The sequence below is a fragment of the Macaca mulatta genome, chromosome 19 (genome assembly GCF_049350105.2).
Source record: "Macaca mulatta isolate MMU2019108-1 chromosome 19, T2T-MMU8v2.0, whole genome shotgun sequence".
Lineage (NCBI taxonomy): Eukaryota > Metazoa > Chordata > Mammalia > Primates > Cercopithecidae > Macaca > Macaca mulatta.
Genome location: NC_133424.1, coordinates 12,110,745 through 12,136,216, shown reverse-complemented (window position 1 = coordinate 12,136,216; position 25,472 = coordinate 12,110,745). Strand labels below are relative to the sequence as shown.

General features: G+C 53.3%; 3 protein-coding genes across 17 annotated transcripts in view; 2 read left to right on the top strand and 1 right to left on the bottom strand.

Annotated features, from left to right (window-relative positions):
* Positions 1 to 8,831, top strand: part of RGL3 (ral guanine nucleotide dissociation stimulator like 3) — a 26,530-nt gene extending 17,699 nt beyond the window's left edge. For 2 of the 13 annotated variants that reach the window (XM_028838756.2, XM_028838754.2), the window contains 10 exons: positions 632 to 688; positions 793 to 879; positions 1,048 to 1,080; positions 1,171 to 1,292; positions 2,654 to 2,745; positions 2,843 to 2,911; positions 3,000 to 3,096; positions 5,010 to 5,211; positions 5,298 to 5,412; positions 8,378 to 8,831. In XM_028838756.2, the coding sequence (XP_028694589.2) occupies positions 632 to 688; positions 793 to 879; positions 1,048 to 1,080; positions 1,171 to 1,292; positions 2,654 to 2,745; positions 2,843 to 2,911; positions 3,000 to 3,096; positions 5,010 to 5,211; positions 5,298 to 5,412; positions 8,378 to 8,496 (993 nt within the window). In that variant the 3' untranslated portion in view covers positions 8,497 to 8,831. Of the gene's footprint in view, positions 1 to 631; positions 689 to 792; positions 880 to 1,047; positions 1,081 to 1,170; positions 1,293 to 2,653; positions 2,750 to 2,842; positions 2,912 to 2,980; positions 3,097 to 3,389; positions 3,515 to 5,009; positions 5,212 to 5,297; positions 5,413 to 8,377 lie in introns of those variants that run through there. The other 11 variants (XM_077977497.1, XM_001105342.4, XM_028838757.2 and 8 more) reach the window with 9 other exon arrangements.
* Positions 1 to 25,472, bottom strand: part of SWSAP1 (SWIM-type zinc finger 7 associated protein 1) — a 25,871-nt gene extending 399 nt beyond the window's left edge. Inside the window, exons 1-3 of one of the 3 annotated variants that reach the window (XR_013408948.1) lie at positions 25,209 to 25,472; positions 23,993 to 24,623; positions 23,772 to 23,924 (exon numbers count right to left, since the gene is read on the bottom strand). Coding sequence is in view for 1 of the 3 variants with exons in the window: in XM_001107303.5 (XP_001107303.2) it covers positions 24,120 to 24,623; positions 25,209 to 25,457 (753 nt within the window). In the remaining 2 variants the exon portion in view is untranslated. Of the gene's footprint in view, positions 1 to 23,771; positions 24,624 to 25,208 lie in introns of those variants that run through there. The other 2 variants (XR_013408949.1, XM_001107303.5) reach the window with 2 other exon arrangements.
* Positions 15,120 to 22,234, top strand: EPOR (erythropoietin receptor). Its single transcript, XM_001105833.5, has 8 exons — positions 15,120 to 15,369; positions 16,229 to 16,364; positions 17,694 to 17,869; positions 17,951 to 18,108; positions 18,591 to 18,744; positions 18,829 to 18,916; positions 21,052 to 21,139; positions 21,235 to 22,234. The coding sequence occupies exons 1-8, from the start codon at positions 15,255 to 15,257 to the stop codon at positions 21,844 to 21,846; spliced, it is 1,527 nt and encodes a 508-aa protein (XP_001105833.3). The 5' UTR covers positions 15,120 to 15,254; the 3' UTR covers positions 21,847 to 22,234.

Below are 25,472 nucleotides of genomic sequence, written 5' to 3'. Positions count from 1 at the left end.
CGCCTCCCGGGTTCAAATGATTCTCCTGCCTCAGCCTCCCAAGTAGCTGGAATTACAGAAACAAGCTACCATGCCCAGCTACTTTTTAGTAGAAACAGGGTTTCACTCTGTTAGCCAGGCTGGTCTCAAACTCCTTACCTCATGTGATCCGCCAGCCTCAGCCTTCAAAAGTGCTGGGATTACAGGCGTGAGCCACCATGTCCGGCCTTTGAAAAATAGTTTTTTTTTTTTGAGAGGGAGTCTTGCTCTGTCGCCCAGGCTGGAGTGCAGTGGTGCGACCTCAGCTCACTGCAGCCTCTGCTTCCCAGGATCAAGCTATCCTTCTGCCTCAGCCTCCCAAGTAGCTGGGACTACAGGCGTGAGCCACCAAACCTGGCTAATTTTTGTATTTTTAGTAGAGACGGGGTTTCACCATATTGGCCAGGGTGGTCTCGAACTCCTGACCTTACATGATTTGCTTGCCTTGGCCTCCCACAGTGCTGGGATTATAGGCCTGAGCCATCACGCCTGGCCTACCACTGGCTTTTGATTACTCAAAGCACGAAGGGTACATACAATGGGTCTGCAGGCATCCTCCCTGAGGAATTGTCCCAGGAGACCCCAGGCCTGCTCAGTTTTTCTCTTCCCCCAGGAGGAGGCCACTGAGGGATCCCAAAAAGAGGACAACACCCCAGGCAGCCTGCCCTCGGTGATTACAGTTTGGGATGGGGACAAGTGGGATCTTCAGGGAGGGGCGTGGAGGTTGATGGGATCAGTTATGGCCCTGAGTGACTGGAGCTTTGGGGGCCACAGAAACCACCCCCAGGCCCTGTCCCCTACCTTGGCACCTTCCTCACGGACCTGGTTATGCTGGACACAGCCCTGCCGGATATGTTGGAGGTCTGATCCCTGACCCTTGACCCCGACCCCAGCTCCACTTGCCCCGATATCCACCCTTGATCCTACCTGTACTCCTGACACCACCCCACAGTGGGGGTCCTGACATCCCGGCCCCTGACCTTGACCCTTGACCCTGGGTGCTGCAATTCAGACATACTTTGCCCCCAGGGGGATCTCATTAACTTTGAGAAGAGGAGGAAGGTGAGTGGAGGCTACACTGGGTGTGGGGGTGGTGCCTGAAGGTGGGGTGGGGGTGGGCCAGGGGTAGAGTCTCAGAGGCTCATCCCCCAGGAGTGGGAGATCCTGGCCCGCATCCAGCAGCTGCAGAGGCGCTGTCAGAGCTACACCCTGAGCCCCCACCCGCCCATCCTGGCTGCCCTGCATGCCCAGCGCCAGCTCAGTGAGGAGCAGAGGTGACCACCCTGTAGCCTGTCCTGGCCCCACCCCAGCCGATCCTGGTCACGAACTGGATTCCACCCATTCCGTACACACCTCCAGCTCCTCCCAAGACCCCCTCTTGAGCCCTGACCCCCCTACAACCTGTGACCTTGCAGTATCTCCAGCGGAATCAAATAGACTGGGCCTGGTGGTTCACACGTGTAATCCCAGCACTTGGGAGGCCAAGGTGGGTGGATCGCTTGAGCCCAGGAGTTTGAGACCAGCCTGGGCAACATGGTGAAACCCCATCTCTACAAAAAAATACAAAAATTAGCTGAACGTGGTGTTGAGTGCCATTGGTCCCAGCTACTTGGGAGGCTGAGGTGGGAGGATCGCTGGAGCCTGGGAGGCGGAGGTTGGAGTAAGCCAGAATGACACCACTGCAGCTCCAGTCTAGGTAACAGAGTAAGACCCTGTCTCAAAAAAAAAAGAAAAAAAAAGTCACAGTTGATCTCTCATCTCAATTTTGACCCCATCTGATTTTCTGACCTCAACTTTAGCATATTCAGCTGGTCATTCAACTCAACTGTCCCAAGTGTTGACTTCCCCATGTTTGGTCCTATCTGACCCATGACCCCTCATCTGAATCTGACTCTGACCCCAACCCTTGATCCTCAGTTCTGAGTAACTGTCTCCAACTTTCGTGTTTATTTGTCCAACTTGACTATCACAACTGTGTACCTTCTTTCTATATAACTGTGACCCTAACCATTGACCCCAGTGGTGACCAGACCCCAGTCTGACCCTGACTTTATTTTTTTATTTTATTTATTTATTTTTGAAACAGACTCTCACTCTGTTGCCCAGGCTGGAGTGCAGTGGCACGATCTCGGCTCACTGCAGCCTCCGCCTCCCAGGTTCAAGCAATTCTCCTGCCTCATCCTCCCGAGTAGCCGCAATTATAGGCGCAAGCGACCACACCCGGCTAATTTTTTGCATTTTGAGTACGGATGGGATTTCACTATATTGGCCAGGCTGGTTTCAAACTCCTGACCCAAAGCAATCCTCTCGCCTCGGCCTCCCAAAGTGCTAGGATTACAGGCGTGAGCCACCACGCCCGGTCCTGACCCTGACTTTAATCCTGACCCAATTTGATTCCTTAGTGCCACCCTGTGAATCTCTTTGTGACCTCTTGACCAGCCATCCTGTCCCATCTCTGATAAGACCTTGATGCTTAATGACCCTCATTTACCACCCTGACCCTGACATGTGGGATGCCACCTCTGGCTGCTCCCTCTTACACCCCAAACCCACCTCCCAACTGATTCTAACTCTTATCTCTCCATCCCCTGTATTTCCTGCCCCCACCACCTCATCCACATGTTGACCCCCTCAGCTACCGGCTCTCCCGGGTCATTGAGCCACCAGCTGCCTCTTGCCCCAGCTCCCCACGAATCCAACGGCGGATCAGCCTCACCAAGCGTCTCAGTGCGTGAGTTTCAGGGTGTGTGTGTGGGGAGTGATGTGGGCAGATATCAGCAGGGGCTGCTCCTGCCTTAGCTTCATCCCCTGTCCCCCTCCTTAGGAAGCTTTCCCGAGAGAAAAGCTCATTCCCTAGTTGGAGTCCCGGGAACCCCTCATCCCCCACCTCCAGGTGAGCATTCTGCTTGGTGACGGGACCAGGGACCGTGGGATCAGGAGTCAGCACAGCCACCCCACCTCGGCCTCTGCATCTCCCCCAGTGTGTCCCCAGGGTCTCCCCCCTCAAGTCCCAGAAGCAGAGATGCTCCTGCTGGCAGTCCCCCGGCCTCTCCAGGGCCCCAGGGCCCCAGCACCAAGGTACCAAGACAGCTTGTGTGTGCATACGGGCCTGTGGGCACCCAGGCTCTGTGTGTGTGTGTGCGCGTGTGTGCATGCACATGTGTACACACAGGATTGTGGGGCCAGGAGTGTACACAGGAGACGCACTGAGCACCCGGGTTATCCATCCAGGGCATTGCACGCATCTGCATGGCCCTGTCTGGGTGATCACTCATCAATCTGACTCGTACTCAGATCTGGACCTGTGTAACTGCTTACCCATGGGGCATCTAGGGTGCAATCACATCACACCCCCTTTTTATTTGAAACAGGGCCTTCTCGCTGTGTCACCCAAGCTGAAGTGCAGTGGTGCAATCTCAGCTCACCGCAACTTCCTCCCCTCCCCCAGGCTCAAGCGATCTTTCCACCTCAGCCTCCCAAGTAGCTAGGACCACAGGTGTGCACCACCATGCCCTGCTATTTTTTGTCTTTAGTAGAGATGAGGTCTTGCCATGTTGCCCAGGGGGATTTCGAACTCCTGAGCTCAAACGATCCACTCACCTTGGCCTTCCAAAGTGTTGGGATTACAGGCGTGAGCCACCGCACCCCGCCTACACTTTTTTGAGGACATGTATGTCCCTAAGAATCTGCATACCATGCCAGACATGGTGGCTATTGCCTGTGATCCCGGCACTTTGGGAGGTCAAGGTGGGAGGATTGCTTGAGGCCAGGAGTTCAAGACCAGCCTGGGCAGCATGGTGAGACCCTGTCTCTATTAAAAGTCAAAAAAATTAGCTGGGTGTAGTCCCAGGCTACACCTGGGAGGTGTAGGCTCAGCAGGCTGAGGTGGAAGGATCGCTTGAGCCCAGAAGTTTGAGGCTGCAGTGAGCTACGATCATGCCACAGCACTCTAACCTGCATGACAGAGAGAGACACTGTTTATAAAGAAAAAGAGGCTGGGTGCAGTGGCTCAAGCCTGTAATCCAAGCACTTTGGGAGGCCGAGGTGTGCGGATTACGAGGTCAAGAGATTGAGACCATCCTGGCCAACATGGTGAAACCCCGTCTCTACTAAAAATAAAAACATTAGCTGGGCATAGTGGCACAAGCCTGTAATCCCAGCTACTTGGGAGGGTGAGGCATGAGAATTGCTTGAACCCGGGGGGCAGAGGCTGCAGTGAGCAGAAATGGCACCACTGCACTCCAGCCTGGGCAACAGAGCAAGACGCCATCTCAAAAAAAGAAAAAGAAAAGAATCTGCATACCAGAAGAGGAAATGTGGGCCTGAGTATTCACGAGATCGTGTGTGGGGTTGTTCATTGGCACGGGCTATGAGTGTCCAACCACTGTCAGCATATGTGTGTACACAGGATTTCTTGTGTATGAGCACGGGTTGTGTGTATATGAATACCGTTCACGTCTGTTTCTGTAATAGGAAACCAAAGTCTGTATATGGTAGGGTGGTGTATATGAAGGCTTGTGAATGTACCCTAGTTGCATGTCCCAGGCTCTGCATGTGTAGGGGGAAGTAGTATGTTTTCTTGAGATTTTATTTTATTTTATTTATTTATTTATTTATTTATTTATTTATTTTTGAGATGGAGTCTCGCTCTGTCACCCAGGCTGGAGTGCAGTGGCGTGATCTTGGCCCACTACAACCTCTGCCTCCCAAGTTCAAGTGATTCTCCTGCCTCAGCCTCCCGAGTAGCTGGGATTACAGGCATGCGCCACCAAGCCCCACTAATTTTTGTATTTTTGGTAGAGACGGAGTTTCACCATGTTGGCCAGGCTGGTCTTGAACTCCTGACCTCAGGTGATCCGCCCGCCTCGACCTCCCAAGGTGCTGGCAGATTACAGGCGTGAGCCACTGCACCCAGCCAATGTTTTCTTGAGATTTTCAATGTGGGGTTATTGAATACACCAGTGGTGGCTGAGAAGTTCACGCTTTCTTAGCCCTCAGCATCTGCAGATGAGCCAAGTTGTAGCCTCCATCCCTTACTGCCTGCAGCTGCCCCTGAGCCCGGACCTGCCCAGACCCGGCCCTTTGCCTCTGGGCAGCCCTCGAATCCCCCTCCCGGCGCAGCAGAGCTCGGAGGCCCGTGTCATCCGCATCAGCATCGACAATGACCACGGGAACCTGTATCGAAGCATCTTGGTGAGGGGCTGGGCTAGGGGTCTGCTAGGGGCTGCCCTGCCCTTGGGGCCAGGGCCCTCGCCTCACCTCCCGCCCCTCTCTTCCAGCTGACCAGTCAGGACAAAGCCCCCAGCGTGGTCCAGCGAGCCTTGCAGAAGCACAATGTACCCCAGCCCTGGGCCCGTGATTATCAGCTCTTTCAAGTCCTTCCTGGGGACAGGGGTGAGCAGGGATGGCTTGGAGCTCAGGATGGGGGGCAGCAGGGAGGGGAGCAGACTGACCAGGCTCAAGGATGGAGCCCAAGGTTACCTGGGTTCACAGGGCTGTGAGGTGGTTCAGGCAGAGAGTAGGGGTAAGATAATTAGAGTGGGGGTAAGAGGACATAAAACATCTGTACCCCAATGATGTAAGGTCATGAGGTTGTCTAGGCTCAGTGTGAGAGAGAGGCACCAAAGGTCATCTTCCTAGAATTTAAAAGACAGTAAGATTGTCCAGGGTCCGGCCAGGCGCGGTGGCTCATGTCTGTAATCCCAGCACTTTGGAAGGTCAAGCTGGGCGGATCACTTGAGGTCTGGAGTTTGAGACCAGCCTGACGAACGTGGTGAAACCCCGTCTCCAAGAAACATACAAAAATTAGTCGGGTGTAGTGGCACACTCCTGTAATCCTAGCTACTCGGGAGGTTGAGGCAGGAGAATAATTGCTTGAACCTGCAAGGCGGAGGTTGCAGTGAGCCGAGATCATAGCACTGCACTTCAGCCTGGGCAACAGAATGAGACTCTGTCCCCCCCCAAAAAAAAGAGCTGGGTGTGGTGGCTCAGGCCTGTAATCCCAGCACTTTGGGAGGCCAAGGCAGGTGGATCACGAGGTCAGGAGTTTGAGACCAGCCTGGCCAACATGGTGAAACCCTGTCTCTACTAAAAACAAAACAAAAAAATAGCTGGGCGTGGTTCAGGCGCCTGTAATCCCAGCTACTCGGGAGGCTGAGGCAAGAGAATCACTTGAACCTGGGAGGCGGAGGTGGCAGTGAGCCAAGATCACGCCATTGCACTCCATCCTGGGTAACAGAGTGAGACTCAGTCTCAAAAAACAAACAAACAAAAAAAAAGATTGTCCACGGACAAGTGACAGAAGCAAGTGTAGACGGTTGTCTGGCCTTAAATTTGTAGGATGGGCTGGGCATGGTGGCTTACAACTGTAATCCCAACACTTTGGGAGGCCAAGGTGGGTGGATTGTCTGAGCTCAGGAGTTTGAGACCAGCCTGGGCAACATGACGAGACTCCATCTATAAAAAAGTACAGAAATTGGCTGGGCGTGGTGGCTCATGCCTATAATCCCAACACTTTGGGAGGCCAAAGCGGATGGATCACTTGAGGTCAGGAGTTCGAGACCAGCCTGGCCAACATAGTGAAGCCCTGTCTTTACTAAAAATACGAAAAAAAATTAGCTGGGCTTGGTGGCAAGTGCCTGTAGTCCCAGCTACTTGGGAGGCTGAGGCGGAAGGATCGGTTGAACCCAGGAGGTGGAGGTTGCAGTGAGCCAAGATCGTACCACTGCACTCCAGCCTGGCGACAGAGTAAGACTCTGTCTCAAAAAAAAGAAAAAAAAAAGAAAAAAAATATATATATACACACACACATACACAAATTAGCTGAGCATGGTGGCATGTGCCTGTAGTCCCAACTACTGGGGAGGCTGAGGTGGGAAGATCACTTGAGCCTAGGAGGTGGAGGCTGCAGTGAACTGAGATCACACCAGTCTGGGTGACAGAGCAAGACCCTGTCTCAATTGAAAAAAAAAAAAAAAAAAAAAGGCCGGGTGCGGTGGCTCATGCCTGTAATCTCAACACTTTGGGAGGTCAAGGCAGGCAGATCACAAGGTCAAGAGATCGAGACCAGCCTTGCAACATGGTGAAACCCTGTCTCTACTAAAAATACAAAAATTAACGGATGTGGTGGCACATGCCTACTTGGGTGGCTGAGGCACGAGAATTGCTTGAACCCGGGAGACGGAGGTTGGAGTGAGCCAAGATCGCGCCACTGCACTCCAGCCTGGCGAGAGAACAAGACTCTGTTTCAAAAAAAAAAAAAAAAAAAAAGATTGTCTAGGGTCAAGTGAGAGAAGGGAGTGTAGAAGTTTGTCTGATCTTAAGTTTGTAGCATCATGGTGAGGTTGTTCAGGCTCAACCTGTAGGGATGGGAGACTAAAGGGCATCCGGCCTTGGATTTGTGAGGAAGTAGGTTTGTTCACCCCCGGAACCCTGAGGTTATCTGAACCTGGGATGGGAGAGAGCCAAATGGATAGCAGGGAAGCATGAGGTTGTCCTGTCTGACAGGGAGAAGCAAGGGATTGAGGGTGTTCACGCTGAAGTACATGGCATGAGGTTGGCTGGATATTAGGACAGATGCTTCAGGTTGTTCAGGTGCTGAGTGTGAGGCCACAAGCGCGTGCAGGCTGGAAGCGGGAAGTTGTTCAAGGTGACAGCAGCATGAGATGGGCTGGAAGTGGTTGTGGGGGAGGGGTGGGGTGAGCAGGAAGTTGTCTGGGGGGCTGGTCTAGGGTGGTCTAAGTTCGCCCAAACTTTTACTGCAGGTTTTTTTTTTTTTTTTTTTTTTTTTTGAGATGGAGTTTTGCGCTGTTGCCCAGGCTGGAATGCAATGGCAGGATCTCGGTTCACCGCAACCTCCACCACCCAGGTTCAAGTGATTCTCCTGCCTCAGCCTTCTGAGTAGCTGGGATGACAGGCATGCGCCACCACACCCAGATCATTTTTTTGGTGTTTTTAGTAGAGACGGGGTTTCACCATGTTGGCCAGACTGGTCTCAAATTCCTGACTTCCAGTGATCCACCCACCTCGGCCTCCCAAAGTGCTGGGATTACAGGCGTGAGGCACCGCGCCCCGCCAGTTTGCCCAAACTTTTACTGCAGGTTGCCTTGTCTGTGATGAGGGGGAGAATGTTAGGAGGTTGCCCAGGCTTTTGATAAGGGACGGCTTGAGGTGGTGCAGGTTTTCAAGTGAGAAGTTGTCCAGATTCCCAGTGAGAGCAGAATGAGCTTGATTGGCAGTCGCTGCAGAGGGACCCACGGCTGTTCAGGTTCGAGGTTGAGTGGTAGTAGGTTCCCGGGTACTCTGTGAGGGTGACACAAGGTTGTGAGGGCCTATTACCACCGTCTCCACTCCTGACCAGAGCTCCTGATTCCTGACAATGCCAACGTCTTCTATGCCATGAGTCCAGCCGCCCCCGGAGACTTCATGCTACGGCGGAAAGAGGGGACCCGGCACACTCTGTCTGTCTCCCCGACCTGAGGCAGCTGTGTCCTCCCCGCAAGACACAAGTCCCACAGGCAAGCTTGTGACTCCTCTCCTGGAAAGCCCCCAACTGAAGCTACTATACTCTGTATCCCGGGACCACCCCCCAACTGTAGCCCATTGGACCCCATCTCTTTTCATGACCCTGTTGGTACTAGATCCATATTCCAAAGACATCAGCCCATGGGTGGCTGGTGGACAGCTCAATCTCATAAATATAGAAAGGGGTGGGGCATGGGTACGTCAGATCCCTCCCCAGAGAAATGTTACAAATGTTGGAGATGCATCAGAAGTGACAGATGCAGATGAAAATAGTCACCAGAGTTATGAAACAGGTGTCAGTCTTGTTTATTTTGCGCCTGTGTGCCACGTTCACCCTTTATCAAGATAAAGGAAAACAACCACACACACACACACACACACACACACACACACAAACACAGAGAGAGAAAAACCTAAGAGCCAAGACCAGCCTGGGCAACATAACAAGATCCTGTCTCTACAAAAAATACAAAAATTTGGCTGGGTGCGGTGACTCACGCCTGTAATCCCAGCGCTTTGAGAGGCCAAGGCAGGCGGATCACCTGAGGTCAGGAGTTCGAGACCAGCCTGGCCAACATGGCAAAACTCTGTCTTCTACTAAAAGTACAAAAAAATTAGCCAGGGATGGTGTCATGTGCCTGTAACCCCAGCTACTGTGGAGGCTGAGGCAAGAGAATTGCTTGAACCCGGAAGGTGGAGACTGCATTGAGCAGAGATAGTGCCACTGCACTCCAGCCTGGGTGACAGAGCAAGACCCTATCTCAAAAATAAACAAACAAACAAGCAAAAAATGTGCTGAGCGTGGTGGTACGAGACTGTAATCCCACCTACTTGGGAGGCTGAGGTGGGAGAATCACCGGAGCCCCGGGAGGTTGAAGCTGCAGTGAGCAGTGACTGGGCTGCTGCACTCCAGCCTGGAGGACAGAGGGAGACCCTGTCTCAAAAACAAAAACTAAGAGCCCTAAGAAAGGTGTTGGGTGGAGTATGACACTGAACCCAGATGCCAGAGAGGACCCTGTCTGGCTGGACACAGTGGCTCAGGAGGGTAATCCCAGTACTTTGGGAGGTGGAGGTAAGAGGATCACTTAAGTTCAGGAGTTCGAGACCAGCCTGGGCAATACAGTGAGATCACGTCTCAATAAATAAATAAATAAAGGATCTTATCACACAAAGAGGGTTTAGAACTTCCTTCCCCAACATTTTTGGGGTGATATGCCTCTCTTTTTTTTTTTTTTTTTTTTGAGACAGAGTCTCACTCTGTCGCCCAGGCTGGAGTGCAGTGGCGCGATCTCCACTCACTGCAAGCTCCGCCTCCTGGGTTCATGCCATTCTCGTGCCTCAGCCTCCTGAGTAGCTGGGACTACAGGCGCCCGCCACCTCACCCGGCTAGTTTTTTGTATTTTTAGTAGAGACGGGGTTTCACCGTGTTAGCCAGGATGGTCTCGATCTACTGACCTCGTGGCTGAGCCAGGAGAATGGCATAAACCCGGGAGGCGGAGCTTGCAGTGAGCTGAGATCCAGCCACTGCACTCCAGCCCAGGCGACAGAGCAAGACTCCGTCTCAAAAAAAAAAAAAAAAAAAAAGGTGGCCGGGCACAGTGGCTCATGCCTGTAATCCCAACACTCCAACACTTTGGGAGGCCAAGGCAGGCGCATCACTTGAGGTCAGGAGTTCGAGACCAGCCTGGCCAACATATAGTGAAACCCCGTTTCTACTAAACAAATGTAAAAATTAGCTGGGTATGGTGGCACACATCTGTAGTCCCAGCTACTCAGGAAGCTGAGGCAGGAGAATCGCTTGAACCCGGGAAACAGGTAGCAGTGAGCCGAGATGGTGCCATTGCACTCCAGCCTGGGCCACAGAGAAAGACTCTCAAAAACAAAACAAAACAAAAAATAAACAAACAAAATGTTTTGTAGAGATGGGGTCTCACGGCCGGGCGCGGTGGCTCAAGCCTGTAATCCCAGCACTTTGGGAGGCCGAGGCGGGCGGATCACAAGGTCAGGAGATCGAGACCACAGTGAAACCCCGTCTCTACTAAAAATACAAAAAATTAGCCGGGCGCGGTGGCGGGCGCCTGTAGTCCTAGCTACTCAGGAGGCTGAGGCAGGAGAATGGCGTGAACCCAGGAGGCGGAGCTTGCAGTGAGCCGAGATCGCGCCACTGCACTCCAGCCTGGGCAACAGCGTGAGACTCCGTCTCAAAAAAAAAAAAAAAAAAAGAGATGGGGTCTCACTCTGTCACCCAGGCTGGAGTGCAGTGGCATGAACATGGTTCACTGCAGCCTCCACCTTCTGGGCTCAAGTGATCCTCCCACCGCAGCCTCGCGAGTAGCTAGGACCACAGACGTGCACCACCTCATCTGGCTTACTTAAAAAACAAACAAACAAACATGTTTTATAGAGACGAGATCTCACCACGTCAGCCAGGCTATCTTCCACATTTTATACATGAATAACTGAGACAAGGGAGGGTTAAGTAGTGTATTCAAGGTTCCATGGTAAGTGGTTGGTGTTCAAATATTGATTGAACTCCAGTAAACATGCATTTAACTCTGGGACCGGTTTGTCATTCATAATAATTATTGTGACCAAAGTTATGAAACAGGTGTCCATCTTGTTTATTCTACCTCCCTCTCACATACATGCACAATCTAAATACCAATTTCCTGAGGAAGAGATTTGCATTGACTTCCGTTTTTTAAAAGCGCAGGGGTGGCCGGGCGCGGTGGCTCACGCCTGTAATCCCAGCACTTTGGGAGGCTGAGACGGGTGGATCACCAGGTGAGGAGATCGAGACCATCCAGGCCGACATGGTGAAACCCCCTCTCTACTAAAAATACAAAAAAAAATTAGCCAGGCGTGGTGGCGGGCGCCTGTAGTCCCAGCTACTCCGGAGGCTGAGGCTGAGGCAGGAGATTGGTGAGAACCTGGGAGGCGGAGCTTGCAGTGAGCCGAGATCGCACCACTGCACTCCAGCCTGGGCGACTGAGGGAGACTCTGTCTCAAACAAAAGAAAAAGAAAAAAAAAAAGCGCAGGGTTGGTCAGGCACAGTTGTGCCAGTGGCTAACATGAGATCAGCTGTTTCTCTACCTCTCTCAGCTTGATTTTCTCTACATCTCTAGTCTTTAACTCCACAAAATATTTCTTGAGCTTCTACTGTGTGCCAGGCCCTGTTCTATATGCTGGGGATACAGCAAAGAACAAAAGGGTAAAAAAAAAAATCCCTGCCTGAGGCCGGGCGCGGTGGCTCACACTTGTAATCCCAGCACTTCGGGAGGCCGAGGTGGGCAGATCACGAGGTCAGGAGATCAAGACCATCCTGGCGAACACGGTAAAACTCCGTCTCTACTAAAAATACAAAAAAATTAGCCGCGCGCGGTGGCGGGCGCCTGTAGTCCCAGCTACTCGGGAGGCTGAGGCAGGAGAATGGAGTGAACCTGGAAGACAGAGCTTGCAGTGAGTGGAGATCGCGCCACTGCACTCCAGTCTGGGTGACAGAGCGAGACTCCATCTCCAAAATAAATAAATAAATAATAACCGGGCGTGTTGGCAAGCGCCTGTAATCCCACCTACCTGGGAGGTGGAGGCAGGAGAATCACTTGAACCCGCGAGGCGGGAGTTGCAGTGAACCGAGATCCTGCCATTGCACTCCAGCCTGGGCAACAAGAGCGAGACTCCACACACACAAAAAAATCCCTGCCTGGCTGGGCTCAGTGGCTCATGCCAGTAATCCCAGCACTTTGGGAAGTTGAGGCGGGGGGGAATCACTTGAGGTCAGGAGTTCGGGACAAGCCTGGCCAACACAGCAAAACCCCGTTTCAACTAAAAATACAAAAAATTAGCTGGATATGGTGGGACACACCTGTAGTCTCAACTACTCTGTTTATTTTGGGGTTTTTTTTTTTTTTTTTTTTTTTTTTGAGACGGAGTTTGGTTCTGTCGCCAGGGCTGGAGTGCAGTGGCCGGATCTCAGCTCACTGCAAGCTCCGCCTCCCGGGTTTACGCCATTCTCCTGCCTCAGCCTCCCGAGTAGCTGGGACTACAGGTGCCCGCCATCTCGCCCGGCTAGTTTTTTGTATTTTTTTAAGTAGAGACGGGGTTTCACCGTGTTAGCCAGGATGGTCTCGATCTCCTGACCTCGTGATCCGCCCGTCTCGGCCTCCCAAAGTGCTGGGATTACAGGCTTGAGCCACCGCGCCCAGCCAGTCCCAACTACTCTGGAGGCTGAGGAAGGAGAATCGCTTGAATCGGGGAGGCAAAGGCTGCAGTGAGCCGAGATCGCACCATTGCACTCTAACCTGGGCGACAGAGCCAGATGCCATCTTAAAAAAAAAAAAAAGCCTGCTTTTATGGAGTAGTAAGTAGCAGCAAATCAATAACAAAACATCAAATACATGTCAGGTGACAATAAGCACATTGGCTGCAAACAAAAACAAAAAAACCCACCTTCTTAATAGCAACGGGGTGGGAGTATTGCTATTTTATTTCATTTTTTAAAATTTTTATTTTTATTTATTTATTTTTTTGAGACAGGGTTTGGATCTTGTTGCCCAGGCTGGAGTCTCAGCTCACTGCAACCTCTGCCTTCCAGTTTCAAGTGATTCTCCTGCCTCAACCTCCTGAGTAGCTGGGATTACAGGCGCATGACACCACGCCAGGCTAATTTTTTTTTTTTTTTTTTGAGATGGAGTCCTGCTCTGTTGCCAGGCTGGAGTGCAATGGCACCATTTCGGCTCACTGAAACCTCTGGCTCCTGGGTTCAAGCGATTCTCCTGCTTCAGCCTCCCAAGTAGCTGGGATTTACAGGCATGGACCACCACGCCCAGCTAATTTTTGTATTTTTGGTAGAGACGGGGTTTCACCATGTTGGCCAGGATGGTCTCGATCTCTTGACCTCATGATCTGCCCTCCTCGACCTCCCAAAGTGCTGGGATTACAGGCATGAGCCACCGCACCCAGCCTATGTCTGGCTAATTTTTGTATTTTCAGTAAAGACAGGGTTTCACCATGTTGGCCAGGCTGGTCTCGAACTCCTGACCTCATGATCCGCCTGCCTCAGCCTCCCAAAGTACTGGGATTACAGGCGTGAGCCACTGCACCCAGCCAATTATTATTTTTTGAGCACAGTCTCACTCTGTTTGTTGCCCAGGCTGGAGTGCAGTAGCGTGATCTTGGCTCACTGCAATCTTCATCTCCCAGATTCAAGCAGTTCTCCTGCCTCAGCCTCCCGAGTAGCTGGGATTACAGGCGCACACCACCACGCCTGGCTAATTTTTGTATTTTTAGAAGAGATGGGATTTCACCATGTTGGCCAGGCTAGTCTCGAACTCCTGACCTCAAGTGATTTGCCTGCATCGGCCTCCCAAAGTGCTGGGATTATAGGCGTGAGCCACCAGGCCCAGCCCAAGAGAATAAAAATGTGGGTGGTAAAATTTTTTTCCCGAAAATTCATAAATGAAAATCTCACATATTATACATACTGTCCAGGAGCATGGTTTAGCACTGTGCAAACACTCAACTGCTGGTCGTTATAAGGATTATTATTGGTCGGCTTCAGTGGCTCTGGTAATCCCAGTAGTTGAGAGATGGAGGCTGGAGGATTGCTTAAGCCCGGGATTTCAAGACAAGCCTGGACAACATAGTGGGATCCCATCTCTACAAAGAATTTTAAAAATGAGCTAGGTGTTGTGGGAAGATTGCTTCAGTACAGAGGCTGCAGTGAGCTATGATTGTGCCACTGCACTGCAGCCTGGGTGACAGAGCAACACCCTGACTGAGGCAGAAAGAGAGAGAGAAAAGGAAGGAAGGAAGGAAGGAAGGAAGGAAGGAAGGAAGGAAGGAAGGAAGGAAGGAAGGAAGGAAGGGGAGAAAAGGAAGGAAGGAAAGAAAGAAAGAAAGAAAGAAAGAAAGAAAGAAAGAAAGAAAGAAAGAAAGAAGAGGGAGGGGGGAGGGAGGGAGGGAAGAAAGAAAGGAAGGAAGGAAAGAGAAAGAAGCAAAGAAAGAAGGAAGGAAGGAGAGAGAAAGAAGGAAAGAAAGAAGGAAGGAAGGAAGGAGGGAGGGAGGAAGGGAAGGAAGGAAGAAAGGAAGGAAGGAAGGAGAGAGAAAGGAAAGAAAGAAAGAAGGAAGGAAAGAAAGAAAGAAACGAAAGGAATGAAAGAAAGAAAGAAAGAAAGAAAAGGAAGACAGAGAGAAAGAAAGAAAGGAAAGAAAAAAGAAAGGAAAGAAAGAAAGAAGGAAGGAAGGAAAGAAAGAAAGAAAGAAAGAATTATTTCCAGGCTGGAAAGAGATGCTGATTTCTGCGATAAAATCAGTAGATACATTTTTTGGAATGTTTGCTATGTGCCAGGCTAGATTTTACAGATGAGAAGTCTGAAGCTCAGGTAAGGTAAGTCACCTGTCCAGGGCCACATAGCAAAAAAAAAGGATGTCTGAAGCCAGAACGGGAGGTGTTGCAGCCCAACTCCCTCCCCTGCACCCAAGCGGCCTCTGGGCCCGGGAAGGGCCCCTGCCCCCTCCCGCCAGACACTTATCTCTACCCAGGCTGTCTTGGCCCCGCCCCCTCGGGGATCTGCCACTTAGAGGCGCCTGGTAGGGAAGGGCCTGGTCAGCTGCGTCCGGCGGAGGCAGCTGCTGACCCAGCTGTGGACTGTGCCAGGGGCGGGGGACAGAGGGGCAGGAGTCCTGGGCTCCCCGTGGCGGGGGCTGTATCATGGACCACCTCGGGGCGTCCTTGTGGCCCCAGGTCGGCTCCCTTTGTCTCCTGCTCGCTGGGGCCGCCTGGGCGCCCCCGCCCAACCTCCCGGACCCCAAGTTCGAGAGCAAAGGTAAGGATGAACTGCGTGTGGACCCCTACACTGGAGCCTGCAGAACCATACTGGGGCCTGAACTCCCAACCTAGGTCCTGGCGGCTATGCCTATTTCTGGACTTCCAGACCGGGTCCTGGGGGCCAAGCTGGCATCTGAACCCTTAGACTGGGTCCTGGATGGGCGGGGGTGGGGTGGGACATGTTAGGATTCAAGACTCCTGATCGCGTCCTGGGGAAGAGCTAGAGTAGGCTTACGGTTCCCGTTTTACCTTTTCAGGGAGTCTGGGACATGCTAAATCCTAAGGGCGCAGGCTTGGTGCTAAGGTCCCTGGGGGGTGGGCACCCAGACGACCCTCCCTAGGGGAGGGAGGATAAAGCCCAGGTCCGAGTTCGAGGGGCCAAGCCACAGGTTACTGTAAACACGGTTTGCCTGAGGGCGCCAGATCACTTGCCCGGCCCGGTGGAGGGAGGGAGGCGGGGTACACGGTTGGCGCTATCGGTCGGCGGGGAGCCTGCCGGGGCCGATAGGGGGCCCGCCTCTCCGCACACACCCCCAGCCGCGCGCGAGTCCTAGGCTGGGGCGGGGCTGGCAGCCGCGAGCTCAAGGTCTTGAACTCCGCGACCAGCTCAGCTGGCCGCAGGGTGGGCAGGTGTGCGCGAGTGGTGACGGCGGGGGACTGTAAGGCGAGCAACTTGCCTCTGGGAATTAGGGGGCCACCACCTCTGCGGACCCCTCCAAGGGCCCCGCTTGGGAAGATGTCAGGGCGGGGCTTTTTTCTTATCGGGTCCGCCCAGGCTGCGGGAGGGAAGAGGAGGGGGCTGTCTTCCGAGGACAGAGCTCAGACCCCCATGCCCTTCCTTTGTCGCCCCTCCCCAGCGGCCTTGCTGGTGGCCCGCGGACCCGAAGAGCTTCTGTGCTTCACCGAGCGGTTGGAGGACTTGGTGTGTTTCTGGGAGGAAGCGGCGAGTGCTGGGGTGAGCCCAGACAACTACAGCTTCTCCTACCACCTCGAGTGAGTCCGATCCGGCGGGCGCCTCCTCGGGCGGAGGGAGCGGGTGGGGCAGAGCTCCTTGGAGGTCGTAGCCTCGGAAGTCCCCGGCTGTTTGAGGCCCGAAGGCGCCTCCAGTCGTGGTCACTGGAGGGAACTCTGCGGGTCCAGGGCTGGCACGCCCCCTATGGGCCGGGGCGCGAACACTCCCGCGATCACCGCTGGAACGCGACCCCAAACATCAGGCTGGGATAACAACGCCTCCAACTCGAGGGTTAGGCGTTACTACATCGGCGCTGGGACGCCCTCTCGAGGTAGTATCCAAAAGGAGACCAGCAGTGACTCATGACTGTAATACCAACTCTTTGGGAGGTCGAGGCGGGAGAATTGCTTGAGCCCAGGAGTTCAAGACCAGAAAGGGCAACACAGCGATATCCCCGTCTCTTAAAAAAAAAAAAAAAAAAAAAAAAATGCCCGGCGCGGTGGCCCAAGCCTCTAATCCCAGCACTTAGGGAGGCCGAGGCGGGCGGATCACGAGGTCAGGAGATCGAGACCATCCTGGCTAACACGGTGAAACCCCGTCTCTACTAAAAATACAAAAAATTAGCCGGGCGTGGTGGCGGGCGCCTGTAGTTCCAGCTACTCGGGAGGCTGAGGCAGGAGAATCGCTTGAACCCAGGAGGCGGAGATTGCAGTGAGCCGAGATCGCGCCACTGCACTCCAACCTGGGCGATAGAGCGAGACTTCATCTCAAAAAAAAACAACAACAACAAAAAAAAAAGAGTGGGCGCGGTGGCTCACGCCTGTAATCCCAGCACTTTGGGAGGCCAAGGAGGGCGGATCACCTGAGGTCGGGAGTTTGAGACCAGCCCGGCCAACATGGAGAAACCCTGTCTCTACTAAAAATACAAAATTAGGCGGGCGTGGTGGTGCATGTCTGTAATCCCAGCTACTTGGGAGTCTGAGGCAGGAGAATCGCTTGAACCCGGGAGGCGGAGGTTGCGATGAGCCGAGATAGCGCCATTGCACTCCAGCCTGGGCAACCAGAGTGAAACTCTCCGTCTCAAAAAACACAAAACAACAACAACAACAACAAAAAAACCCGGCGTGGTGGCGCGTGTCTGTGGTCTCAAATACTTGGAAAGCTGAGGTGGGAAGATTCCTTAAGCCCCAGAATTTGAGGCTGCAGTGAGCCATGATAGCGCCACTGTACTCCAGCATGGGCGACAAAGGAACACCTTGTCACACACACAAGGCGAGACATACACACAGTCCCCCACAGGCCGGGAACGCAAACTCCCCGGTCCACACTCCCAACTTGCTCCCTTCCCTCCCGGGTCCCTGGGCGCACAGGGATGAGCCATGGAAGCTTTGTCGCCTGCACCAGGCTCCCACGGCTCGTGGTGCGGTGCGCTTCTGGTGTTCGCTGCCTACAGCCGACACGTCGAGCTTCGTGCCCCTAGAGTTGCGCGTCACAGCAGCCTCCGGCGCTCCGCGATATCACCGTATCATCCACATCAATGAAGTAGGTAAGTGCTCTGGGAATGGAAGAGTGATCGGAGGAGAGGGGTCTCGGTCCTCGCCCACCTGACCAACCCCCATGCCTGCAGTGCTCCTGGACGCCCCCGTGGGGCTGGTGGCACGGCTGGCTGACGAGGGCGGCCACATAGTGTTGCGCTGGCTCCCGCCGCCTGAGGCACCCATGACGTCCCACATCCGCTACGAGGTGGACGTCTCGGCCGGCAACGGCGCAGGGAGCGTGCAGAGGGTGAGGCCAGCCCCTACGGCCCAGCCCCCAAAGCTCCACTGACTACTGCCCAGCCACGCCTCTCGAGGTCGCACCCGGTGCCGCCTCCAGGGCCGGTCCGTGACATCCCACATCCCATTACCCTGGTGCTGAAGACCGTTCCACGCCCATAGACACGCCCCCTTTCCTAATGTCCTCGCAAGCCTGCTGAACCCCAACCCCTTCTCCCTCTGGCCCGTAACCCTAGACCCCTTTAGCGCCCGGCTCCCTTTTCGCCTGCTAGCCCAGTTATTAAATTACCCGGGTCCCGCCCCTTGGTACCAGAGTCTCTCTCTTTGATTGGCCCCGAGTTTTCTTGGGCTCCTCCCCCTACTCTTATTGGTCCAATTGCGATTCTAGGGCACCGTTTTTCCTTCCCCTGATTGGCTCGGTTCTACCAAGGCCCGCCCCCACGTGCTCTATTTTTGTCTGACTCGCCTCCCTCGCCCTGGTTCCGCCCCCAGGTGGAGATCCTGGAGGGCCGCACCGAATGTGTGCTGAGCAACCTGAGGGGCCGGACGCGCTACACCTTCGCCGTCCGCGCGCGTATGGCTGAGCCGAGCTTCGGCGGCTTCTGGAGCGCCTGGTCGGAGCCTGTGTCGCTGCTGACGCCTAGCGGTGAGGCTCCAGGCAGGGGTGTAGGAGGAGCCGGGGCGAACCACGGGGCAAGCCCACCGCCCTGACTTCCTCCCCGTCTCTCAGACCTGGACCCCCTCATCCTGACGCTCTCCCTCATCCTCGTGCTCATCCTGGTGCTGCTGACCGTGCTCGCCCTGCTGTCCCACCGCCGGTGAGCTCCCCATTCGGGCGCTGGGCCCAGACTCCTCCTCGCCAACGGTCCTCTTTCACTATGGAAACCTAGGCTCAGAGAGAGACACGCACTTGCCCAAGGTCATGCAGTAAGGAGTCACGTCAGTGGCAGGGCTGGGATGCATGCCAGACTAGACCAGAATGTTAACATTTTCTGCTCTTGGGGACTTTCACCTGATTTTCCTTCTACATCAGGGGCTGCCATTTCTTGGGTCCCTTTGCTAGTTCCTTTCCCCAATGTCATCACCTTTGTAAAATCAACTAGATGAATTTAGTGAAAGAATTTAAGCCCCTGAATGCCTCCCACCCCTGCAGTCAAGCTCCTCAGACACTATGATCAGACCAACCATTCTGAGGTATTTGTAATTCCAAGCACACACCAGGTGGTTTCACACCCCCAAGCTTTTGCCCATCCTGTTCCCTCTGTGTGAAATACCCTTCCTGCCTTGTCCGCTAAGCAATCTGCTAGTTGTCTTTCATGGCCCTGTTCATTTACTTGGTTGAAAAATACATACTGAGTGCCAAACATGTGCCAGGCACTGGAGAGAGAATGGAGAACAAGCCAGAGCCTGACCACAAGTCTCTGACCTTGTGGATCTCAAGTCAACAAACAAGGGACCCAAGAAATATTTGATGATAAATTATAATGAGTGATATCGCAGAAACAAACAGGATGTGGGGATATGACAGGATGATCAGGGAAGGCCTCCAGGAGGAGGTGACATCAGAGTGGAAACCTGAAGGTTGGAAGGAAGCAGCTGCTTGAAAAGTGGGGAGAAGAAATGGCAGGTGCAAAGGCCCTGAGGTGGGAATGAGATTGGAACATTCAGCCAGCTTCAAGAATTGCCACATGGCAGGGCCGCAGGGCCAGGTGCGGTGACTCACGCCTGTAATCCCAGCACTTTGGGATGCCGAGGCAGACGGATCACCTGAGGTTCGGAGTTTGCAACCAGCCTGACCAACATGGAGAAACCCTGTCTCTACTAAAAATACAAAATTAGCCAAGCGTGGTGGCACATTACGCCTGTAATTCCAGCTACTCGAGAGGCTGAGGCAGGAGAAACGCTTGAACCCGGGACGTGGAGGTTGTGGGTGAGCCGAGATTGCACCATTGCTCTCCAGCCTGGGCAACAAGAGTGAAACTCCGTCTCAAAAAAAAAAAAAAAAAAAAAAATGAATTGCCACATGGCTAGAGCAGTATGTAAGGGGGTGTGGCAGATGTTGAGATGAGGGAGGTGACAGGGGTCATATAATCCAGGGCCTTCTGCAGGGTTGTGGGGAGGAGTTTGGATTTTTGTTGTTGTTGTTGTTTTTGAGACAGAGTCACTCTTGTTGCCCAGGCTGGAGTGCAGTGCAGCAGTCTTGGCTCATTGCAATCTCCACCTCCTGGTTCAAGCGATTCTCCTGCCTCAACTGCCTGAGTAGCTGGGATCACAGGCGTGCATGCCCTGCTAATTTTGTAGTTTTAGTAGAGACGGGATTCTACCATGTTGACCAGGCTGGTGTAGAACTCCTGACCTCAGGTGATCTGCTCACATCAGCCTCTCAAAGCACTGGGATTATAGGCATGAGCAACCGTGCCCAGCTTGGATTTTATTCTGAATGCCTTCTCTCATTACTCCAGAAGGTAACATAACAACATAATATTTATCTATGAAGTGACATCATGGACCTCCTGGAAAAGTCTGGGCCAGGGTTTTGGTTTTTTGATTTTTTTTTGTTTTGTTTTTTTTAGAGATGGGGTCTCACTATGTTTTCCAGGGTGGCCTTGAACTCCTGGGTTCAAGTGATCCTCCCACCTCAGCCTCCCAAAGTGCTGGGATTACAGTGCTGGTGTAAGCCACTGCACCTGGCCATAGCCAGGATTAAAGGGAGAATGACCAAGGTATATTGAACTCCTATGCACCCTTCAATACCCTGTTCCAGTTACCCTTTTGTAGGGCCTTGCTGATGCTTCAGTCAAAACCCCTGTCCCCCAGCCCTGATGCACTCCTCTGCCTCCATTGTGATCACAGGGACTAGGAGTATCTGTGCCCCTATGACTGGGAGTGGAGGGGGTATTGGTGAGTGTTCAATGAGTCATATCTATATAACTGTTTCTATCGGCTTCAACAGGGCTCTGAAGCAGAAGATCTGGCCTGGCATCCCGAGCCCAGAGAGCGAGTTTGAAGGCCTCTTCACCACCCACAAGGGTAACTTCCAGGTAGGTGACCTGGTTGTCCCCTCAGTGCCTGGGCTTCCCTGCTTCTTGCAGCCAAACTGCAGGCCTCTCTGAGCAGGTTGGTGCTATTTCTTCAGCTGTGGCTGTACCAGAACGATGGCTGCCTGTGGTGGAGCCCCTGCACCCCCTTCACAGAGGACCCACCTGCCTCCCTGGAAGTCCTCTCAGAGCGCTGCTGGGGGACGATGCAGGCAGTGGAGCCGGGGACAGATGATGAGGGCCCCCTGCTGGAGCCGGTGGGCAGTGGGCATGCCCAGGATACCTATCTGGTGCTGGACAAATGGTTGCTGCCCCGGAACCCGCCCAGTGAGGACCTCCCAGGGCCTGATGGCAGTGTGGACACAGTGGCCATGGATGAAGGCTCAGAAGCATCCTCCTGCTCATCTGCTTTGGCCTCGAAGCCTAGCCCAGAGGGAGCCTCTGCTGCCAGCTTCGAGTACACCATCCTGGACCCCAGCTCCCAGCTCTTGCGTCCATGGGCACTGTCCCCTGAGCTGCCCTCTACCCCACCCCACCTAAAGTACCTGTACCTTGTCGTATCTGACTCTGGCATCTCAACTGACTATAGCTCAGGGGACTCCCAGGGAGCCCAAGGGGGCTTATCCGATGGCCCCTACTCCAACCCTTATGAGAATAGCCTTATCCCAGCCGCTGAGCCTCTGCCCCCTAGCTATGTGGCTTGCTCTTAGGACACCAGGCTGCAGATGATCGGGGATCCAACATGACTCAGAGAGCCAGTTGCAGACTCAAGACTTACTGAACAGGGAGGGCGAGGCCTCTCTCAGGAGTAGGGGCATTGCTGATTTTGTCTGCCCAGTCCATCCTGCTCAGGAAATCACAACCTTGCAGTATCTTTAAATATGTATAGTTTTTTTTTTTTTTTTAAATCTATCTACCTTTATATACATATGTATGTAAGTTTTTCTACCATGATTTTTACAAACACCCTGTAAGTCCCATCTTCCCCTGGGCATAGGCCATGGGGTAGAAGTTAAAGTTCTTGAGCTTATTCAGAAGCTGAACCTGTAATCTGAATACTAATCATAATATAAAATAGTATGTTAAACAGCTCCTAAATCTTAGTGGCTTACCACACTAAGTGATTTCTCTCTCCTAACTCAGCTCAAATGGGCAGCCATCCACAGGATGAGTCAGAGGATAAGACTCTTCCAGTCTGTAGCTCTACCTTCTCTTAGGGTACTTAGATGGATCCTCTATTCTACAAACTGCCAGTCAGCAAGGGAAGAAAACGGGCAGCAATGACCCTCAATGGGCCATTTGAGGGATCTGGCCCGGAAATGGACTTCCTCTTTTCTTCTCACACCTCATTGGCTGGGAACAGTCACATGACCCCAGTCACAGGAAAGGCTGAGAAACTTAGTTTAGTTCTTCACCCAGGAAGAGCAAAGCTGTTTAACGGGCCTCTAGCTAGTCTCTGCAACTAACAATAATAACAATAATTCTGAATCAGGCCATGTTCTAAGAGGGTACTCTGATGACACTTGGTGTCAGCAAGTAACTCAATGGGAGTTTTGGTTTAACTACGGACAGGGTCTCTGTTACATAGGCTGGAGCCCAGTACCTCCAACATGGTTCGCTGCAGCCTTGACCTCCTGGGCTTAGGTGATCCTCCTGCCTCAGCTTTTCGAGTAGCTGGGACTACTGGCGTGCACCACCAAGGCTGGCTGTTTTTTTTTTGTTTGTTTGTTTGTTTGTTTTTAAGACGGAATCTCGCTCTGTCGCCCAGGCTGGAGTGCAGTGGGCCGGATCTCAGCTCAATGCAAGCTCCGCCTCCTAGGTTCACGCCATTCTCCTGCCTCAGCCTCCCGAGTAGCTGGGACTACAGGCGCGCGCCACCTCGACCGGCTAGTTTTTTGTATTTTTTTAGTAGAGACGGGGTTTCACCGTGTTAGCCAGGATGGTCTCCATCTCCTGACCTCGTGATCCGCCCATCTCGGCCTCCCAAAGTGCTGAGATTACAGGCTTGAGCCACTGCGCCCGGCCTTTTTTTTTTTTTTTGAGACGGAGTCTCATCTCCATCACCCAGGCTGGAATGCAGTGGCTCGATCTCAGCTCACTGCAACCTCTGCCTCCTGGGTTCAAGCATTCTCCTGTCTCAGCCTCCCAAGTAGCTGGGATTACAGGTGCCAGCCACCACGCCTGGCTAAGTTTTGTATTTTTAGTAGAGACGGGGTTTCACCATGTTGGCTGGGCTGGTCTCCAACTCCTGACCTCAGGTGATCCACCTGTCTCGGCCCCTGAAAACACACACACGTGCCAGGACATGTGTGCAAGAATGTTCACAGCAGTAAATAAGGCAATCTAATGAAGAAATCAGGGTATAGTCACCCATGGAATTATATGCAATACGGAAAAAGGAATGAACTAAAAAAATGTAGCTGAATCTTAGTAACAACGTTGAGTGCAAAAAGGAAGTCTCAGAAGATTATGTTTATCATGAAACTTTTTTTTTTTTTTTTTTTTTTGGGAGTCTCGCTTTGTCGCCCAGGCTGGAGTGTAATGGCACAATCTTGGCTCACTGCAACCTCCGCCTCCTGGGTTCAAGCGATTCTCCTGCCTAAGCCTCCCGAGTAGCTAGGATTACAGGCACCTGCCACCACACCCAGCTGATTTTTATTGTATTTTTAGTTGATACAGGGTTTCATCATGTTGGGCAGGCTGGTCTCCCAACTCCTGACCTCTGGTAACCTGCCTGCCTCAGCCTCCCTAAGTGCTGGGATTACAGGCGTGAGCCACCACGCCCGGCCTGAAGCTCTTTTTATAAAGTTTAAAGCAACAAAACTAAACAATATATTGATTGGGTACAATAGATACAAGATAATGCTATACTTTTAAAAGAGAAAAAGCACTTTACATTGTTTAGGTCTTTGGATCTGCATATGTCCCTGAGGTAAGTAGCCATGGGCAACTGAAACACAGAGAGGTGGTCACCCACCAAAGCTCAGGGCTGGCCTCCAGAGCTTGAACCCTTGCCTGAGCTGGGGTCACCAGCCTGGGTGGGCCATGGAGCAATCATCATTTCTCCATCTGATCGGAAAGTCACCCACCACTCTGTTCTGGGGCCCAGCCCGCCTGGATCCAGGCAGGCTCGGAGGCCGTGTTCTCCTGGACCTGGTGCATCTGGCTGCAGCCAGCACTGGGCAGGAAAATACCGCTGGAGCAGTGCCAGGTGCAGGACGTCCCCACTATCTGCCTCCTCCTGGGTCTGGAGGGCCACCATGAGCCCACAGTCCCGGCCAGGCCCAAGCCGGTGGCTGAAGTGGGCAGCTGTGTCTAGAAGTAAGGCAATGAGGTAGGCGGCTTCCTGGGGCTCTGGGTCTTCCGCTAGGTACTCTTCTAGGCCATCGAGCAGCAGAAGGGAGGGGGCTGGCCCCGGGGCTTCATGGGCAGAGCACAGGAGCCGGAAAAGCTCTCGGGTTGAGGGTGGGTACTGGAAGCGGATCTTCTAGAAGGAGAAACAGAAGGAAAGGGCCGGATTCAGCACAAGAAGCCAGACTGCTTGCAAGAGAACCCTGCCTCCTTGCATACTTTCCTTGGTTCCAGGATGAACCAGCTCAGAGTGGTTAAATATTCTTGTATTCGTCCCTTTTTCCAGCACTCATCACTGCCGAGTATTAGTTGAGGGCAAGTCATTTTTGCTTGTTTTTGGCCAAATCTCTAGGGCAGTTTTTCCACGGAAAACCGTCCCCCAGCATTGCATTGTCGGTCTGACCTCATCCTTGACACCAACAGGAGCCAACTCTGGTCCTGAATGGACCCAAGCTTGGCCCCGCCCCTTGATGGGCCTGACTTCACCCTCTGGGCACCGCCTCTTGCTAACACCGCCCATCATTGGATGGGCTCTCACTTCAATCTTAATTAAGCTCCGCGTGGTGCCACCCCTCACTGCGCCTGCCTGACTCCGCCCCATCGTGGCTGCCCTGGCCCGCCCTTCCACCGTCCCCTCCATGGGCTTGTCTACCTGTCACTCAGTAGTCCCGGATCTACTCCACCATTGGCTAGAACGCCTCCACTCCCACCGCACAGTTACCTGGAGTCGCATTGGGTCTAGAGTCGTTCCGGTCCCGCGGGGCAGGCTTTGTAGAGGCCTCCGTGTCAGGAAGAGGACTGGGCCTTGGCCCTCCCCCGCCGCCTCTAGGGCCGCAGCAAATAGCAGCGCTGTTTTTCCAGACCCTGGTGCGCCGAGAAGCAGCAAAGGCGGTCCGGCGGAAGCCGTGTTCTCCTCCCCGGACCAGGCCGCACCGTCCCTGGTCAGCACCCGCCTCAGCGTCTCCGCCATTCGCCGCGTAGCTCT